Here is a 16,719-nt window from a genome sequence, read left to right on the forward strand (position 1 = left end):
ATTAATAAATGGAATAAATGGTCGTAAATTTTAATTTGAGAAAAATAATTTATAAAATTTCAAACTTTTACTATCGTTAATAAATAATAATGCTCTATATTGGATATATTTTAATTAACTTTGAAACACTGAAACAAATCTTTGCCATGGTTTTTACTTCATACATTTCTATATTATCCACTGTTTATTTTATAACAATTAGTATCAGAATTGAATTCTTGAATATTTTAATTTTATAAAATATTTAGATAAGTATTAAACAAAGATTAAATATGAGCAAGGAGGTTCAGGAAAATATTAAGTATTTGATTCAAAGACCAAAAACGCCAGAGATCAAACCTTTGATGCACCGTTCAGTTTTCAACAATTCGATTAAAAGGGATTACATGTCAAATAGGGGCTGTCACCAAACAATGGGTTATGCTGAAGTCAAGCTCAATCATCCGTCGAAGTTTTTAAAAAAACATACCAGAATAGTGAAAAGACCATTTGCCAGTAAAATTAAAAAATAATGATTATTATACGTAACTTCGAACTTATGCCTCAAAATGACCAAAATATGCACTAAATAAGTTTTTTAGATAGAAAATACTCAAAATTATGAATTATTAAATATTATTCCCGTTTAAGACATTTTAAAATAAATAAATTGAATGGAGTTAACTTTATTTTTATATACTTATTAGGTTATGAATGGAATATTATAAAATAGATAAAAAAAAAAACAATTTTTTGTTTATATAGTTTTATTTTTTCTAATTTGAATTTATATAAGTATGTAAATGTTTTTTTTAAATATTTATTTAATAAATATATAGATTACTCTTTATTTTAATTCTTTGGAATATTGAAATATACAAAACATTATGTCAAAAACTACAAATATGTATAAAAAAAAACTTCAAGTATTTAAAATAGTTTCTTGAATTAGATTTTTTTATCATTACTTATTTATAATAATTTATATTATGGAATTCATAAAGCCTCATAAGTCCTAGTTAAAATAAAATGCCATTATGTTGTTAAAATTCATCATATTTATTACATATTTTTTTGATTAACTTATCCCGGATCTTTAGATTCCTTAAAACCAGTGCTAACTAGTGAAAAATATAGTCAACGATGTAGTAGATCGCCCAATTTTAAAGAAAAAATCAATAAAATTCAGAGAAATTTTCTGCACGAAAACATAATTGACGTCATAAGAAAGGTGCCGCCATTGCCAAGGCATCGGGTACAAGACAGTCGGAATGGACACACAATGGTTCTAGATGAGGCGGGCCTAGAGCCCACGTATGTATCCAAGAAGGTACTTAAACAACTCAATATATTTATTTATGAATAACGTGTTTATAAGTTACTTTGATGGTGGTATTAAAATATTATGGATTTTACCTTAATAATTTTATTAATATAATATCTATTTAAAATATGATGATTGTATTGTGTTTAAAGAATTTTGGCAAAACACCTTCGTATATTAAGAAAATAATTAAGGAAAAGGAAATGGAAAAACTAGCTGAGGTCGACCGTGTACGGGCGATCAAGCCACCGTTGCGCTATATACCAGAAGAAGAGCGTAAAGAGTTATTGAAAGTGTGATCAATTATTTTATCCTTTCTCTGTGATTTTTCAAATTTTTTGTTGACAAACACTTTTTTGACAGGGATTAAAGTCTAATTGGGATGAATTGTATACAGAATTTTTATTATTACCTATGGTCACCGACTCAGTACCAAAAGTTAATCGAAAAGCCCGGATTGAGAATGAACTAAATAATTTAGAAAGAGACATCAACCTATTGGAAAGATACCCATCACTATACGTGTGTGATAACTAGACTCCAAAAGTGTCATGACATTTGCATGAAGTATTTTACGAAATATTTTAATATTTTTATGCGTATGAAAAAAAAAATAAAAAAAAAAAAAGATGGTTTTCATATCTATTTAAATACTTAGGGCGAGGAAACATTTTAAAAAAACTTCTATACCCCCTCACCCATCTTTATTTGGTAAATATTTAATTGGAAAAATCATACAATATCATACAACACATTGCTGCCCACCCGGTGAAAATGTCTGCTGTGAGCCTATGCTATGTATTACAGGTATACGTATGTATCATATCCATCAAATGGTATTGTTTTTTTCTTAAGGCATGAAAAACACCTTTTGTTTCCAAAATATAAGGCACTGTACAATTTTTAAGACTTTATATCGCGTATTTTTACTTTAAGCTACGATAGATCGCAACGCTAATTTATCGTTACTATTATTTTGTTACATATTAAGGACAACGTCACCACAGTGCGCTTGAATCGTACGGACAGGCATAAATTCCCTAGATCGATGATAATTTACATAATATAGTACTCGCCTACATTATAATATTATTGTTTGCGTATATTATACACGTGTATAATTTTCCCGTAAATAATTTCACCCACCCCCTTCCCATCGTTTAGTATAATCGACTGGACAGCGATTTTAATCCCGAAGGATTTTGTTGTTGTTTATGTATTTTGTTTTTTCTGCCGTGTCCGGATTTTACACGTCACACAGAGTGCGTGTACCCGGGTGGAGGACTACCCGAATTTCAATTGATATTTTTAAAGCAGTTCGATATTTTATTCTTTTTTTATACTCTCAAATTATTTATTAATAGGTTAAGTCCCAAAACTGAATAGCTTTAGATCAGTATAATATTAGCAGAATATAATATGATAATACAAATAATTTCCACAAGAAATCAGTATAAGAATTGACCACTTAAAATAGCAACATTTCAATAGGATAGATATTAAATTATGATCAATATTCATTTATACCTAGTAGGTACACACCTACCTATATAAATGGAGATGGATTCTTTTACCAAATCATATTATAATATTTATTATTATTTAAAAATGCTTTTATTTACTATTTACGAATATAATAATGTATAATCGTGGATAAAAATAGCGAGTGCTCTCATAAATATATCAAATGTGAAATTGAACACGACGTATTGATGTTATTTTATTTTTTATAAAATTAATTATGCGAAAATGTTTGTACATATTATCATCAAATAGTTTTTAACAATCAATACTTTTTTTTAAATATATTTTCATCAAATTTAAATTTATTACAGTTTATTACTTTGGAGTTTAGACCATATAAGTAAGAGTTTTTTTCTTGATTTCTTTTCAGTGATCAAAATTTGTTGAATTGTAGATTACCGATCATATCATTGTTATTATTATGTTTTTTAATAGTAATTGGTTCCTTAAATCAAAGTATAATATAAATTAATATGTGTATGAAAAGTATTAAAAATGAACTAAAAATAGCTAAAAAGACCTTTTCATTTCGTCAAACGATTGAATTATTTAACTATTTAAACCCATTTTCTTATTTAGTTCCTGCTAATAATTTCCAACACATATTTTGGTTTTGAACTTATCAACATTTTTAACTCCAAACTATACAGATTTACAAATAATCAGCAATTACTATTATGTTTATCTAAATAAAAAATTGACAAAATCGTTTGTATGATCCAAATTAAATTTATTCAGACGTTTAAATCATGATTTGTGTTCAGTAAATAAAACTCTTTAAAACGATAACAATAAGTTTTACAAAGGTGTATTTTTAATATTCTGAGTTATTTTGTACTCTGTATATTATTATGATGACAGTCCGAAATTGAATAAGTAGTGTGACTTCGCAGTAGACCGTAATAAATTTCCAGTGGAACCATATTTTCGCCGTATTAATGCACCATTAATATAATTATTAGGTACACGTTTGCGCGAATGTTAATTTTCTCAAAATGTACTTTTTTGTTGAAGATTTGATATTTTATTAGAATCTTGAATTTAGAACAATTGCAAGGAAACTGTGATCATTATTACGTTATCGATTTTTTTCTGTAGTTGTCTGTTCACGCTGCTCTAGGCTGAGAGATAATAATGCTGCAAAATTACTATAGTAGATTAGGCAATAAAGTGCATTGTTTTTGTAAAACAATAGTATTTTAAGCCCAAATAAAATTAATATTTTCAAATTAGCCAAAAGTATCATTTTTTTCAAATTTCGCTTGTCCATAACAGTAATAAAGTGTGTTAATTTTACTACAGAAAATAATAACATCGTGTTCATATTCTTTCAACATGGAAATAATTTAATATATTATTTATATTTATTATTAATTAATATTATAATAATATATGTATTAATACAAAACCGTGAAATAGTGTTATTTTATTTCATATTGTACTATTATATAAAATTAGGGTTACGAATATAAAATATTTAACTTGAAATTAGCAATTTAAATTATTTGAAAAATTGAAAATTCACGTTTCTTAAAATATTAAAATATATTCTAAATATTTGTTTGCTAATGTTTTAATAATTTATTTTATGAAGCAAAAATAGTGTACTAATAAGTAATAATATGCATACCAAATATTAGACTAAACATATTAAATAATAAACATTTTAATATCCAATACATTACAATTTGTATATTATTTCGATTAAAAAAACCAATACTATAAATTGTATAATGTATAGAGTATAGATAATAGATACACATAATATTATAATAGTGTATTAAGCAGGGTGGCTTTAGTGCTTTGCCGGGAGAGGAGAATTTTTTTTTATATTAATATTATACAAATTATACATAACTAAATCAATGAAAATATTTGACAAAATAAAGAATAAGATGTTTTAGGAGGCATGGCCCATATAGCCGCCCTTAGGCTTGAGATAATTTATATATTGTATTGATAATAATTAACAAACAATTATTATAATTTAATAAAATACCTAAAAATATTAAAATATGAAATTAATTTTTAATTTTGTCAATTGAAATTTGTTCATTATAAATTATTTAAGATTATAGTATCAATCGTATATTATTACTAAATTATTTACTGAGCCAGTTCAAAGAAAATAATAATATCTTTCAGCCTTATTGGTGGAATATTTTTAAATAATTAATAAATATGATACTACACAATTAATAATATACTCATAAGTCAAATTATAATTTATGAATCATTTATCAAAAATTTAAATTTAAATTATGAATAATACATTTTATCTCCTTATTAAATTGCGTTTAATAAAATCAATTTTATGTTGTTAGATTTAATATTAGCTATAGAGAATTGATCTATCACCAAACTTGAAGGCATTTGTTGGTTTTATAAGATATTAATATTTAATATTATAATTAATGTAACCGATTTATAAAGCAGTCAATAGTTTTAAAAATAATATTATGCTTACTTAAAGTTTTTGAGAAATTAACTCTGTTCAATACGTTAAAATTCTATAGTAATATTTTGAAATGTATTTTTATTAACTATTGTCCGCTTTTATCATATTAATAGCAATAATAAGGAAATTATGTTTTAAATTTGATCTTACGATTAAATACATCTGCCAAAAATAAATCAAACGTTGATCGAATAATGTTTAAAAAAGTAAAAACTAGTTATCGATACCGAAACGATTAATAACATTTCGAAATTAATTTTCGACTACTCGAATGCCAGGCATTTCATTCCAAAAACACGGTTGCGATCGGTGCTGTAAAGTGTATATACGACACCAGTCGCGCTACTCGCATATTATGAATAATAAATTCGTATTACAAGGAAGTCGTCCTATCTAACTGATTGAGCGACGTTTCCTAACCTAACGAAAAGAAAGCCTTTTCCACAAATCTCGGGTATCTGGTAGGTATGTGTTTACAGGATGTACCTACTGTAACGTATTACCGCAAAAAATAGCCGATTTACTAAAAACCTGAACACCATTCGAGTATTATACGTCGAATCACCAAATGAATACACCCCGTATAATGCTTGCGATTATAATACAAGTACAGGCGGTTACTCACCGCCGAATGGATGCTTGTTTTCCGCGTTACTGATGTCCATAACGACCACCGTATATTACGGCGGTTTGGTTGCATTAGGCGCGTGCGAACGGCGTAGTAGTACTACACGGAGTGCTGTGATTTATGCACGAAAACACAAGATCATCGAGTTACAAAACAGTATAGTCGCGGTGTCAGTAAATTACTTTTAAAGGGGAAATAAAACTACGTGTCCAAATCACTCGTGTTATAACGACGTGTTTGGTCCAACACACTTTTCTCGAAACACGCTGAAGTACATTTACCGTCAATATAATTAGTCTCCACGTGAACCTACCGACGACGTTATTCCGTTTTTATACGCTTCTTATTAACCGACTGTTAAGTACTACACCGTTTGACATTGATAAATTATTCCAATGGTTTTAAAATTTATTGATTTATTGTTATAATTGACGTAGTATTTATATTTTTAATTGTTTTTTGAAATTATCACACCTACACATACCGACTATTTCTTTTTATATCGATAGTCGGTTATTACCATTGCTGGGAAATCAGAAAAATACTTGTGAACCGGTTTGTTAATTTATTTCAAAATGCTATACCAGAAATCACCACCAAAGTTGAGAATCGAAGCATTTTTACCGCCCCAACAACGACACTCGAAAAAACACTCACACACACATTATTATAATTTCAACACATTCATCGCTCCGCTCGGAATATAAAATATAATTTTAAACTCCCGTTGAAACATTTTTTCGATCTATATTTATTATTTACGTGGTCAACAACGTAAAATTTTCACTAAACTTTGTATCGGAGCTGAGTTTATTGCGAAGTGAATACTTAGTTTGTATATTTGAGATTTAACATATTAAATATTACTGGTGATGTAACGTTTCGTCCGGGAAACGACTAGTCAATTATAAGATATCCAGAAAGAGTCGTGCGACCGCGTGAATAAAATTACAGTAGCCGAGGGTAAATATGTATAAGGATTAATTGTTACAGTGTGTGAACTCAAAGAGACTTCAAAGGAATGCCTCCTTAAATAGTACCAACCTTTTTCAGTTAAATTGTTCTATACATTTTTTTAATCAATTGAATATAATATAATAAAAAAATCAATATAGTAAGTGGCCATTTCATTTTTATTTGAACTAAATATTACTTATACAAGTAATGATCCTTTTGACTTCATCATAATCTCTTACAAATTAATTTATATTTTATAACTAACCTAATCTTAAAATATTTACACTAATTCTCTATTTATGTTTTTATAAAATAAAACATAGTTTTAGAGTTGAGATGCGTCAAAAAAATGCTTAAAATTATGTATTGTATAATTAATATGGTTTTTATATTACAGTAACTTTTATTTTTCCAAAATTATAAACGCGTTTTCCAAAATAAGAGCACAATCATACAATGAATAATCGGTTCAGATATTTGATTTATAAATAAATCTATGTTGTAAAATCAGTTAGGTTAAGTATATTCTATGGATTATTGACTGCACTGGACATACGACGTTTAGAGCAATTTATTTAAATGGTCGATTTTCATTAAGACTAAGTATAAAAATACATCATATATTCATATCTAATTCAAGGGATTTTTTTTTTTTTTTTAATAACACAAAGTACAAACTTTAAAGGTTACAATCATATAGGTTATATTCATTTGTTTTCATTTTGCCTGGATTTTAAAAATCCCGTTAAATTGCTTCAATGTTTCAGTATTTGATTTTTAATTCAGAAGTTTCACATTTCTAAATTTTCATTTTAAAATACCTGTGTAAGTTATACTACGATGTTTGTTCATCCAATAGAAATTTGATTAATAAATATATATAAGTTTTATTTTATACAATTAATGGTTATTAAATATTATCCACTTTTTATCAAACATAATTTAATTACATCTTAAATTACTTTTTTGATGATTGTTTCTTAAATAATTTCTGTATCCAAGAACAAATGAGAACATTATTTATAATATATTTTTAAAAATATACTTTTTCTATATATACATGGAGGAAGATGTATTGCAAGATGTCTAAGACTTATAGATTGTTGAATTTGATGTATTTACTATTGTTTTCCAATGCACGTATATACGAAGAAATATTTATTGGTTATTGCAGTTCACCACTTAATAAAGTTGTCATGTAAAATATATTATATAGTTTTAAATAGCTATATTGTTGAATAGTTACTATAATATTAACGAACTTTAATTAGTACAATTTTATTAATTTGAGTAATTTAAAATTTTTAAACCTCATCATCACAGTTTTAAAATTTAAAATTGTTTTGTTATTTGTTTATTTATTTATTATTTGTCATTTGTTTTAGGATAAAAATATTAAAATACTTCCTTTTTTTGTGAACTTATTTAGATTTTATTAATTCTGTTCAATCTAAGTGTGATAATATAGTGATAAACATAATTTATTTATTTAAAACAATCTTTGTTTAAGCAAAACATTTAGGTACATAATATTACTCATATAATTTATAATACCTAAATACAAAAATTATATTGTAATTGTAAATATTCATACATATGTATTATACAAGCATATAAAGCATTTAATGAAAAAATAGTCATATTCTTAACACTGATTTAATTTTTATTAATATTAATATTAATTATTATTATAATTTTTGACTTAGTTAACACTTCAAACAGTCAAATTTTGCAAGATATATTGAATTTTATTTGAACAATTTAAGTTTCCGGAAATATTTTTTAAGAAGTTTGTATGAACTTCGTAAATTAAAGTAAAAATTTAAGAATATAAAGTTTATTATTTTTCAAATGCAAACATTTTATTGTAATTAAAACATTTAATAATAATAATAAATTAATTTTAATTTTGTTTATAAGATTAAACACTCTGAAATATGTGATTTGATGTTTTTTAATATTCATAACGCATTAGGTATATTGGAAGTCAAGAATATGTTTGTCCTGTCCCTTTATAAAAACAATTACAATTTTGGATTCTAAGAGAAGGGTAAACAATTTATTTATTTTAAAGCGATATGTTTTTTTAAATATTATTATACATTATATTTTTCTGTGGTCAATATTTGTAGTTGAAGTTGTTTAAAAAAGCCCCATATAGTTCCATACCTTGTAATATCTATTTTAAAATTTTAAATAGCCAAGTAACTATGTTTCAACGAAAAAGTAATATTTTGATATCCTCAATGTAAATACCTACTCTTAGTTTTAATTGTCAGTATATTTTCAAGTACTGAGAGCTGGTAAAAAGTCTTTATGGTTTGCTTCACTCAAAATCGCTATTTTATAAATGCAATAAATTATAAATAAAAAAATGCATTATTTGCCATCTAAGTCCTTCAACAAGAGTATTACATAATCTTATGACTCATATTATATTTTAAGATTTTCCAAAAACAAATTCTACAGCAAATTTAAGTCTTGGTTTTAATTGCATATTGTCGTTTAAGTATTAATTAGTATACATTTATTTCTTTGTTATCCAAGAGTACAAATTTTACTTTAGCTTTTACCGTATTTCTTTGATATAAATTTGTTTTTAATATGGTTTATTAAATTCATTTCAATAATTAATTACAGTATTTTGTGAAGTTGTAAACTTAAATTCTGATAGTTTAAGAGTACAACTAAACTATTTTAATTTTATCGTGATGCGGATTAATATTTAAGTCAGTATGATTTATAAACATAATACAGTTTGCAAATTTAACCAATAGATTATTAATGAAATGTTTGTCGAATGAAGTTTTTTGCAGTTTCAAATTCAAACAGTAACAATGGGGTTTTCCGCTATAATCACACTCTACCTCAGCGAATAAAAAAATATCCATAATATACCATTGCGGGGCTTAAAAAAAAAGTCACCAATTACCAGGAATTCCTCCACTCAGGTATAGCTAGGTACATAAATATACATGTCTCATCGGTTTGTAATCAATACAAAATGAAAATCCTAAATTGTTATTAAACCAAAGCAACTTAGTATTAGTATACTTGAATATAATATGCAATATTATCTTTATTCGCTTACAAAATCCACTTTTAGTAACTTTTATATAATGTTATTTATGTATTATATATATATACAGGATATCTACTTAAAATATAATATCTCTTCATTGTTTTGTGTACTAACAAATTATGGTAAAGTCAAAAAGTTACAAAGCAATATACGTAATCCTTTATGCAGCGCCTGTACATACTACACACTAAACTTTGAAAGATTTTAAGTTCATCCTACAGTTTTGAGGTGAAATAACCAAATCGTATATTTAAGTAAGAACAGCCGACTAAATTACTTTATGAACAACATTATTTTAATTTTATTTACATCAATGTCAAACAGAGCGCATCATATTTCTTGAAACTCGACCGGACTTGAAATTTACTTACATAAATAATACATTTAGAAACTATTTGAAGACTACAATGTCAATTGCACAGTTCGAATTATCATCGTATATGTACTTTATATAGTAATAATAATCGTATGCAAAATCATATATTAACTTATTTAGATTTATCAAGATGTTTGTTTTTATTTGACTCGAAGTATCTAGTAACTGATATTAAATATTAGATTAATTTAAAATAAATAGGAATTAAATATAATATCTGATGTGTTATGTAACGAAAATTTACTAAAAGTATTTACAATTTTAAATTAAATTATACGTCATCAAATGAAATCAAGTATAAAATATAATCATGTAATATTTGTTGTTACATATATGTATATGATTTATAAGTTATAACTAAATCATTCGCTGTCGTCCAAGCTATGTAACCCGGCTATATTCCAAGTTTCTTAATACGTTTGAAATTGAAAAATAAAACGTTATAAGGAGTTTGTTACCATAAAATAAGCATAAATAACATTTCAAAATTAAAACTTTACTATGATGTTATGATATTATGATATTCGTTATAAAATTCAAATTTTAAACGTATAACGTTTTGAGATAAAATTTTTCTTCTCCGATATCTACATTGTGTACATTTATTACATTTCGAATTGGCTAGAGCTTAATTTAAGAAAATATGTACAAGCTGCAGTTAATCAACATTGATTGAACATTGCAGCGTATCTTAATTATAAGGAGTTAGCAAACCTTAATACAACTATTGAACTATCCTTAAACTTTAAACCACTACTGTTGAGAATAGTTATTCGTGTAAAAAACAAATATAATATAAGTTGGATGCTTAAATTATAATAAGTGATATGGATTATTTACCGCATAATTTTAACGGTTATTATCAAAAACACAGTATAATAATTAATGGTTAAGTAAATATTTGTGATTGCTTAATAGATTTAAACCATGAAGTACCAAATATATAAACCGTTTTGGTGTAGTAGTGTATATAATTTTGAAAATATAAACATTTGATGGAAGACTGTAGGATGGCGCCATAAAATTTTTCAAATTGTAGAAATATTGTTAATCAAAAATATTCGAATTATAATAATATGAGGTTTAATATTTTTTAGTATTACATCTATCTGAGTTAAAATTAAAATTCACAATAGTTTAAAAGAATCCGACATAGTCTACGTTTACTCTATTTACATTGCATTTTCAGACGACGGACTCATGTACAAAGAATAGGTACTGTACTTCAAAATCAAACTTCTAAACAATTACAATTAAAAAAAAAAAAAATCTGATTTAGTTAAATAGCGTAATAAATGTTTCTTTTTACAGAGTCAAATTGAAAAAATAACGTGTTTTAAATTCTAAATAAATCCTGCCGGCATAATCCATGACGTAGCTGCATGCAGGAACACATTCGAACGGTTGACGTCCGTGAGAACGGAGGTATGAATAATATTATACTACCATTATTATTCATTATAGTATCTGTGACAAACCAATGGAGCTGTCAAAATAAAAACGATCGGGACGAATAATGCATAGGCCAAAAAAAAAAAAACTATAGTTTAATTCTAAGTAATATAGTATTTACTATATTATTACGTTACCCACGACGACGTATCTATCAATAATAATAATTCATCGTATAAATATCGTAACACCGTATAATATACCTATCGTGTTTATATATTTTTGTATATTGAAATGCGATCTTTAATGCATACGCGAGTGCATTGTTTTTTCCGCTTATTTTTTTTTATTTAGGGCAGTACCAAAATGCATTTTATAGTGTGACACTGAATGATTTTCTTAGCAGTGAACATACATTTTTACTTTTTTAATGTTATAATGGCTTGTATTTTAAATTTATACATTTATATGTCTAAAGTGAAATATATATATTTGCGAAAATAACGATACATCGATTGTATATAATGTACAATAATAATAATAATAATTATTATTATATAGGTTTTATTATTAATAGGTATTTCGAGTTAGCACTCGCAGAGAAGTAATAAAAACGACCAGTATAGTACTAGTGCACAACCTACACATTATTTCTTACCCAACCGATCATTGATATAATATCGTATCATTTATTTAAAATTTAAACACACATTGATAAAAAAACTATTACTTTAAAATTTAAAAAAATATATATATGCGTCAACATTTTCTTAAATATTTGAATTTTATTTTAAAAAAAACCTCAGAATTAATATTCTTATATACGAGTATAGTTAATAAATTTCAAAAATGAAATGTGTATAATAAATCGAATAATTAAAAATTCATATTACTCACTATCACTGTATTAATATGTTGAAAATTAATCTTATAGAGTTACCATTACCAATACTGTTTTTTTTTAGGGATAGAAACAAAATACTCTTGCAACATAATATTTTCTACGCTGTCGCTTATTTTGAGTATCAATTAATTTACATTCATATAAGAAACATATAAATGTCGTTCAATCTCACGACGTAAACTCTACTTTAAAATATTCGGAAATTCAATACCTCGATGTTAATTTTTTTGGAAATTCCATCTATGTAACAATTGATTTTTCGTTAAAAACATCGATTTGTACAAATACTGTGCTTATGGTATTTCATAACCTATTCTGATATTTATCTCAACGATTTATGTACCTACGTATAAGATGATGTTACCTTCGAAATCATTTGCAGTCATATCAAAATATAGGTAAATTTTTTTATTAAATTTAATTAGTCGAATTGATCGCAAAACAACGGGTCGCAAAAGCTTAACTGTGGTGATTTCAAAACATTTGTAGTTAATAAATGAACTGATAGATTATAATTAAAATGAAATAACAATCGGCAATTTATATTATTTAAAATACCTACTATACCTATGTATTTATATAGTATATACGTTAAATTTGTCATGGTCAAATTAAGGGCATCTGAAATATAATATCTGAAAAACAGTACGAATATTAAAATAATAAAAGCATATTTATGAAAAATAAAAATACTCAACATTACTATATTACAGTAGAAAGTTTGGACAGCACAGTTCGACTCTGAGTATATGCTATGTACAACCGTCTCCACTTCCCATTTGAAATTTTTTATTGTTAACTGAGCACAAAACTTTTGACACATAATATAGGTACGAAAGTACACAATATTATTTTTAAAGTTTACTGAACAACTATTCTTGGCGAGTAAACACAATTATACTTGTAATTAATAAATGAAAAAAATATAAATAATAAATCGTAAAGACCAAAATGTATCAAATGTGCTATAAAAAAAATAGTTCTTCAATTTAGTAGTTTAAAGAAAAAAATTGCTTTTATGTAATAAATAAAATTGTAAATCTATAAAATTGAATTTAAATTTCATGATGCTCATCAAATTGAATTGAAAATTTAATCAGACTTATAGTATAATTGATATTTTATTATATTTTAAAAATATAATTTTGGTAAATACTGAAATATTATAGTAACAATAACATAGCATTATTGCATTAAGTTAACCATGAACATCCATTTTAACGATTTTTTTTAAATAGATAGGTTCTCGACTGACACGGTAAAAATTTAATAACAATAAGCCAACAACATATTAAAAACTAACATGATAAATAATTTAATAAAATACAATAGATTTTAAAACTTAACTGCTTGAGTAATATCTAATTATTTTTAATAAATAATTTAAGTATGTATTAATTTTACTCACCTAGATATAACTGTGTAAGATATCTATCACTGAGAAATGAAAAAAAACATGTCAAGGTTTGAAATCGATTTTAAATATCAATAATAAAAATTTTCAAATAGAAAAATGATAATAAAATCGACTTAAATTAATATTCAAAATTTATATTGACATATGAAACGTATACAAAATATATAAAAAATTTAAAATTCTTCATTCAAATTGTTTTATTTTAAATGATAAAATAAAAATAATATTTATATCTTTATTGTAATCAGAAACAAACTAATACAATGATACTCATACTAATAAGCCAAACTAAAAGCAAAATCGAAAAATTGGATTTTGATTTCAAGTCATCAGAAAAAATACCTACATTTTGAAATTATTTTTAAATTAAAAAAAAACTTAGTGTCAAGAGGGTGGACATACATCCATTTATATTTTAGAGCATGATGTTGAGGTAAAAACCAACATGTACTCATGGTTTAATGTTTAAAATTGTATAAACAAAATATAAATCAGCCCAAATCGTAATAAATTATTAGTGATATTATATTTTATAGGTACTTTATTATTACTTTTAATCATGATGATCACACGGCGCTATAAATAGGCTATTAAACGACATTACTGTCGTAAAAGATTTTTATAACAAAAAATAATTAAAACCTGTGCAGTATCATCTAATCATCGATTTTCAATACTTTGCTAAATTCGATCATTAAACAACGGTTTTAATAAATCTGTATTACTAATAATAATATTTGAAAATATGTCATATATTTTAGCTGTGCCGCAGTAGATATGACTTACGCAACGCGACTACGGTTATACATTTTTGGATTATCTACTGCATTCTAGCGGACCATTGACACTTAACCTCAGCCCGTTATTTACAGACCCGCGTGATATAGTAAAATTATTCTTTGCAAGTAAAAAAAAAATATGTTAATACAAATAAACGAAAATAATTATTTGTAATAATTAACATTATAACGTTATTTTTATTTTATTATTATAATTTTTGTTTTTTTTTTTTTTTAATGTTAATTAAAACATATTTTTCATAGCGCGTACTTAACTACGCTCTTTTACTAGCTAATTTCTTTCTCACCTATAAATTATCTTAACAGTTATCCAATATTTCACCTTTTCAAACACAGGCATAGGACATTACCTAAACAAAATCCCTAAGAGTATCAAAGCGGATACAATAATGAAAAAACACTATAGCAAATAACAATATTTTATAGTATTTAAATTCCTACTCAAATAACTTACATTTGATTTCGTGCCTTTTTCGTTGTTGTTTGTCACGTAATCTTTTCTTTAAAATCTTTGAGGAGAGTAAAATACTTTTAAGTAATACCGACTATATACTAATCAAAATGATATGGATAAACAATATTCAGTTGTCGAAATAAATGCAAAGATAATAATTTTGAACCATTAACGGTATAAAATTGAAATATTTGTATTGCAGTTTACGATATTAACATAAAAATGTAACTTGATTTTATTGGTAAGTCACATATCCGATGAATGTATCATATTATTTTATTACATTTAAATTTAATTTTAGATTTTGCGAGGAATGATCAATGTAATTATTTAACAATAATTATGTGTGATTTTTTTTTTTTTTGTATATAACTTAAAAACCATTGAAATTTTCATAAATTATTAATTATATTAGCATTTTCTATACGCAATAAAATTGTATCTGTAATAATAATTTAGTATTAATAATAGGTATAATCATTACAATTATTTTGCTTACTGTGTTGTTAATAGTAAAATAAATTACAATGATATGAATTTATATCATAAAATATATTTAGACTTATACCTACCATTCTCCCTCAGAATTGTTTTTCGTATGACCGTATACGATTATTTATTATTGAATTGAAATCTAAAACATAATATACTACAGACTACGGTGACTTAATGACAAAGATCACTTGACAATATACTCTAATGTACAGCAGAATGGTTACCTACTTCATCCTTTTATTTTGTGTTTTTATTGGAGTAAAAATTATGATTTTGGGACATAAAATATTAAAACATAATTTCAAAATTAAACATAAATAATTACTAGATCAATAAATTAAATTTTAAGATTGTATAGTAAGAATAAATATTATGTAATAAAGAGATTAACATGATATTTCAATGGATTTTTTTTTTAAAGCACTTAAATTTCAGTATTATTGTGTTGTATTTTTTAAACGTTTTAATGTTTTTAAAATGTATAACACCACGACTTCGAGAGAAAGATAGAGAAGATAAAAGGTTCAGTTGGCAGAAAATGTATTTTTATAACCACTTCTATTGATACGGGATCAGTATGTAACGTTCTCATTTCTTATACAAAGAGACTCGTTATATTATGAACGTATATATTTTGTAATTAAAACTATTACTATAGACCAAAATTTGAAGTATAATTTATTACATTACTAATATTTAAATAGTGAAAAAGTTGGTGTCAAATCGTTAGAATTCTCAAAAGCTAATATTATAGTTCGGTATTACAGAACTGAATAGAAACGGGAACCACCACAACTTGTCTTCATAAAAAATATGTTTTTATGATAATCAATTTGGCCAGTGGGGTGAGATTTCGAGAATCGATTTGGTACCATGCCATAGTTGATTCATTAAAATTATATTTTATGATTCATCCGTATGGTGCCTAA

General features: G+C 25.2%; 1 protein-coding gene and 1 long non-coding RNA gene across 2 annotated transcripts in view; both read left to right on the top strand.

Annotated features, from left to right (window-relative positions):
- Nucleotides 1–16,719, top strand: part of LOC113555667 — an 89,600-nt gene that overhangs the window by 50,430 nt on the left and 22,451 nt on the right. Inside the window, exon 2 of the long non-coding RNA XR_003405407.1 lies at nucleotides 11,640–11,753. This is a non-coding gene — a long non-coding RNA (uncharacterized LOC113555667). The remainder of the gene's footprint in view (nucleotides 1–11,639; nucleotides 11,754–16,719) is intronic.
- LOC113555666 (enkurin-like) lies at nucleotides 273–1,840 on the top strand. The gene is made up of 4 exons (XM_026960149.1): nucleotides 273–495; nucleotides 1,080–1,309; nucleotides 1,456–1,596; nucleotides 1,667–1,840. The coding sequence occupies exons 1-4, from the start codon at nucleotides 273–275 to the stop codon at nucleotides 1,838–1,840; spliced, it is 768 nt and encodes a 255-aa protein (XP_026815950.1).

The sequence above is a fragment of the Rhopalosiphum maidis genome, chromosome 3 (genome assembly GCF_003676215.2).
Source record: "Rhopalosiphum maidis isolate BTI-1 chromosome 3, ASM367621v3, whole genome shotgun sequence".
Classification (NCBI taxonomy): domain Eukaryota; kingdom Metazoa; phylum Arthropoda; class Insecta; order Hemiptera; family Aphididae; genus Rhopalosiphum; species Rhopalosiphum maidis.